We start from the raw sequence: 5,239 nt of genomic DNA on the forward strand, positions 1-5,239 counted from the left end.
CTGCAAGAAAGTCATACCTCTGGTCTCAATTGAGAGCATGGAGAAAGTCAGCTGGAATTGTGTATGATACCACTATCTTTTTCTTACATATATTTATACATAAAGAATAGAATATAATTAATTTAGATAATTAACATCCTCTTTGAAAAAATCAAAAGTCTACGGCTGTTGGTGAGATTATTAGTTTATTGAAGCCACGACGCCGACTACTCGTTTGTATAAAATACAACCATATACGAAACGAAAAAGATGAATCTCTTTCTTTCAATCAATACCTATTTCCTGCAGAAACAAGAAAGAAATGGAAAAGCAAATGGTCATTCGCCTTATTATAAGCTTGTCCATATTAGTAATGGTGACAGAGGCAGCCATAGATAAAACCCCAAAAGCAGTAGAAAAATGGTTCAAAAATCTTCCTTACGCAAAGCAAAAAACCACAAAATTCCATTTCTACTTTCACGAAATTTTCGCAGGAGATAACGAAACAGCTCCTGTTATTGCACAAGCCAACATCACGGCCCAATCACCTACATTCTTCGGCATGGTTAGAATGTTTGACAACCCATTAACTATTGGGCCAGAGCCCAATTCGAAACAAGTGGGCCGAGCCCAGGGAATTCATGGGGCTACATCATTGACTGAAATAGCTCTGTTTTTCGACTTCAATTTTGTGTTCACTACCGGACCTTATAATGGTAGTAGTCTGAGTGTGGTTGGTCGAGTTGCTGAATCGCAGGAATACAGAGAGTTGCAAATTATTGGTGGATCTGAAATTTTTAGGCTTGCTCAAGGTGTTGCTACTGCTAAGACTTATTTCTCAAGCAATACAACTGTTATTGTTGAATATAATGTCATTGTACGTCATTACTAATTCTTGCTGTTACTTCGTTTTTTAACTTTTGGGGAATAATAAGCTTAGATCCGAAAAATGGAACGGAGTGATGTTCGATATCTATGTTCGATATCGATATAAAAGGTAAATTTCTTAATCTGTATTAAAACATCTAAAAAATCACTTATTTTGGACAAGAGGGAGTAGTATTAATTACAATTGTTCTTAGTTATTTCGTAACCATTACGGGATCTACTTATTTTACCTTTCTGTCAAAAAATAAGAACGTTTATAATATTTTTAAAATATTATACAATTATTGCATTAAATACTTAAAGTGCGCCTCTAATTGTCGATCGCCCTAAATTGCTCTGGAAGTGCGTCTTATTAAGAAGAAATTATGATTAGGAATTGCATCTAACTATTGTCATCAATGATATAGAGATCTAAATGCATATAAAAAGGTTCTTTAATAATTTAATACAGCAATTTGGGTGATTATCATGATGCTGCAGTGGATTAGATAGCACAAAAGGAGATTATGTGCCTCCGAAAATAGGAAAGCAATAATGATATCAGCTGCAACTGTAATATATGTCTTTCTATCATTCTTTTTTTACCGCAGAATTATCGAAAATTTAGACTACTCAACACATCAAAATTTGTCATGCGCCAATATACTCTTTCTTGCTTCATTCATATTCATTTGACGCTCATCTCTAGAAAATTAGCTTAAACCGTTTATGTTAATCATCTATTTTGATAGAATTATATATGTTCCTAGGCTCGATTCTCCTTCCATCACTATGCACCTTGAACTCCCCGACTCACGAGGCTACAATTTAAAATTCAATTAATCCACTAATAAAAGCCACAATATATTATAATATTAAAAATAATTCAACCTACAAAAAATAATATATACATAATTTATATATTATATGTGTATAATTATGTATAAATAATGTATTTAATTAGAAAAGTAAACAATGAATATAGCCGGCTATTGACATTTGAGATTTGCACTGCCAAAACGGAGAAGCATCAGTATCAAGGGGATTTTTTGGATACGGAGCACTGTAGGCTACAAAAGTGTTTTAAAAGGCAATTTCGGAGCGAACCAAGGAGGGGCACCAAAAATGCCCTGAGGCGATGGTGTGGGGCGAAAATCTTAAGAGGTGTACGCCCAACAATTCGGGGCGTACGCCCGAGCGTTTGAGGCACGTTTTTATAGTGAGGCATAATCCACAGAAACTTTTTCAAATTAAAATAAAATTTGTTGAATAAGTTTTTCATATAATGCCCAAATTCTCAAAAATGAGCTTGTAATTACTCAAAAGTTTTAAATGGAACTGAAATGAACTAAATTTAAAAGTCAAGATCTTTTTTTATTGATTGAAGTCCTAGTTTATGGTCTTTCCCAATTATTTATCTTGTCCGCTAGTCTGCTACTATCTCCCAAAAGCAACAATTTGTAATTTTTTTTTTACAAATACAAAGAGAACTCCGTTCTCATTCACAGCAGCAAGTTCAAAGTTCAAATTGCAGGTTAGTCATCCTTTTTGTCTTCTATGTAGAAAACTTTATTCTTTTCGACTCAAGTTAGTTGTGCTTGTAAGTACCGTATAATGGATTGTTTTGACTAGTTTTTTTTATGGGGATGAACGCATCAGATTAGTACTTTTAAATAAACTAGTCTTAGTGTACGCGCGTTGCGCGTGTTTCCTATTTTAAAAAGTAATTTTTGGTAAGAATATTACATATTTATATTTTTAAATTGTCTTGAATTATAAAATAAAGTGTAAGTTTCTGAAAGCGATGAATATTGAGGTTATATAGCTAACTTAATAAAGAAAAATTTTGTTCATAGAAATCCTCAATTATTATTTAATATATTCACCTTAAATTTTTTTTCTGTTTATAATTTTATCAGTTAAATTTCACAAGTTATTGTGCTTCATTTTTAGTTTCAGTAAAAAACACATAGCCTGGATATTTTTAAAAAATTTAATTTTTTTCCAAAAGCTATTCTCAAGTTCATTCGAGAAGACACAGATAAATTTAATTAGCTCTACTTCTTTTACGGTTCTTTAAAGTTTTTTTCAGATGACTTATATAATTAAAGTTTATGTATTTTTAATTTGTCTCTCTTCAAAGGTTTCATTGTTAACAAGCTAGTGAAGTTTTAGTTGATGAGATATAAAGAAAAAAATTTATGATTTATATAACTTTATCAAAACGTGTGTGAATAAAAAAAATTATTACTCAAACATGAAAATTTAATAGGTTGAACAAATTATTATGAAAAAAGATTTAATATATAAGGAAAATATTAATTAATTGTAAAGTCCTGAATATTAGTAAAATATTTAAATTATATATTCAATATAAAAACTATTTAAGGATAAAAAATCAACTAATATTTTTCATAAAGGTTTCATGCCCTTATATTATCGATTTAAGCTTGTACAATTTAGTATAATTAAATATGCTATCAAATAATTATTTTAGTTTAATTGAATACGGACTAGTAATTTTGTATAATTAATTAAATAAAAAATTTAAAATGCATATTTAGTTGTTCCACTTTGAATTGTAATTTACACGTTATTGTTCCACATTAGTATGCAATTTAGATGTTATTGTACATATTAAACAACTTTAATTTAATATGTGATTTTATATCCTCAAATTACAATTTAATTAGAGATCATATGAAGGCACCGTATAAAGTGTTAATTTTATAAGTATTACACCAGGGATATATTTTCAATTAGTACAATTTATATAAGGTAAAATCAATATTAAAGTATTTTTTTCTAATCTAGTTTAATAAGGAAAGATTTGATATGCAAAACTTTAATTGATTTTAAAGTCCTAAATTTTAGGAGAGTAATTTAAATTATAATTTTATCCATTGTGAAATCTGTTTTTAAAGGTTAAAAAAAGGGTAAAAACTTACCCGCATCGGATGTTTACACCAAACCAATAGATATATAACATATGTCTTGCATATGGACTTCAATCATTTAACCATGGTAAATTACATGTATTCTCATCTAATTAAATTAATTAACCATAGTGAGTTAATATAGTTTGGTGTAAACACCCGGTGTGGGTAAGTATTTACCTAAAAAAGGTGAACGACATTTCGCTAAGGACCTGCGTGCTTTTAATATAGTATAGAGATAGATATAGAAGATGTGGATTATTTTCGAATTTTTTCCTACTTGAATAATATTATATTATTCTCTTTATCAATTTGTATAATATTTAAAAATAATATTTATTAACTAGAATATATATTTAATTAGGTACCAAACCTCTTACTTTTAATAGTACATCTTGTTAGAATTATAAGTTCCCTAAGAAGAATGGATGTGAAACATATTTCCAATAAAATTGTCACCAGGATTTACAAGGAAGAAAACTAATATTACTCCTACCTCTCCTAAATAACTTCTACTTTAAAGTCGTTAATATTCAGACTTCTTACATAATTCAAATAAAGAAAGTTTTAATAAGCATTATTTTAGTTGATTTTAATGTTCTAAATATGAGAAAAATAACTAAATTATGATTTGTCTAAAAAAGACAGTCTGGTGCACTACGATTTGTCTAATGTAAAGTTTATAATAAGAGACCTGAATATCAAATTTTACATAACTTATTTAAATCAAAATTTCAAACGAGGAGATGTCAAGGAATCAAACCCTACAAAATAATCAAATTAAAACATATAACTTTGCAGAATAAGTTGATTTTGTTAATTCTTTCAATTATTTTATCAATCACATTTATATAATAAAGCAATGATATTATATTCACGAATGAAAAAGAGTAGAACTATAATTCCTTATTGACTAAAGACTTGTTAAAGAAATCAGAGTTTGTGTAGTATTTTATGGTGTTGCTACAACATTAATTTTAATCAGGTCTAAAATAGCTCCACAGACCACAGTTTTTCTGTTTTTATCTATGATTCAAGATTTTATAATTTATTTCTTGCATGCCAAAAAAAATCATATCATAATATAAATTCATCCCAATTCCCAACATAATATGCACATAAAAAATAAAAGAAAAGAAGGAGCTCTCACCAGCTTTCAGGACTAATAATCAGGAAGTGAATTTAAGATGACTTTCATTACTCATCATAGAAAGCAATATACAACTCATCATACGATGAATTTTCACTAATATGCCATAACTTAAAACGGTAGATATATTGCCGATTTCTCTTCGTGCCTAAGTTTCTAAACATTAGAAAAAGTAGTAGAGAAGATATTATAATAGTTATTTTACCTAGTTCATATAAGTTAAGAATTTAAATAAGATAAAATATTAATTAATTTTAATATTCTAAATATTAGGACTTTCTATATAATTCAAATAAGGAAAAATTCA

The 5,239-nt window shown here is 28.5% G+C and overlaps 1 protein-coding gene across 1 annotated transcript; it reads left to right on the top strand.

The window, feature by feature from the left end:
• Window positions 1-245: 245 nt before the first annotated feature.
• LOC107805809 (dirigent protein 1-like) lies at window positions 246-1,063 on the top strand. The gene has a single exon (XM_016629891.2). It carries the CDS (start codon window positions 302-304, stop codon window positions 869-871), a length of 570 nt encoding a protein of 189 aa, XP_016485377.1. The 5' UTR covers window positions 246-301; the 3' UTR covers window positions 872-1,063.
• Window positions 1,064-5,239: the final 4,176 nt, after the last annotated feature.

Source organism: Nicotiana tabacum, chromosome 7, assembly GCF_000715075.1.
Source record: "Nicotiana tabacum cultivar K326 chromosome 7, ASM71507v2, whole genome shotgun sequence".
NCBI lineage: Eukaryota > Viridiplantae > Streptophyta > Magnoliopsida > Solanales > Solanaceae > Nicotiana > Nicotiana tabacum.

Bases quoted from the DNA above. Each gene is read 5' to 3' on its own strand.
- LOC107805809 (XM_016629891.2), top strand. From the start codon at position 302: ATGGAAAAGCAAATGGTCATTCGCCTTATTATAAGCTTGTCCATATTA.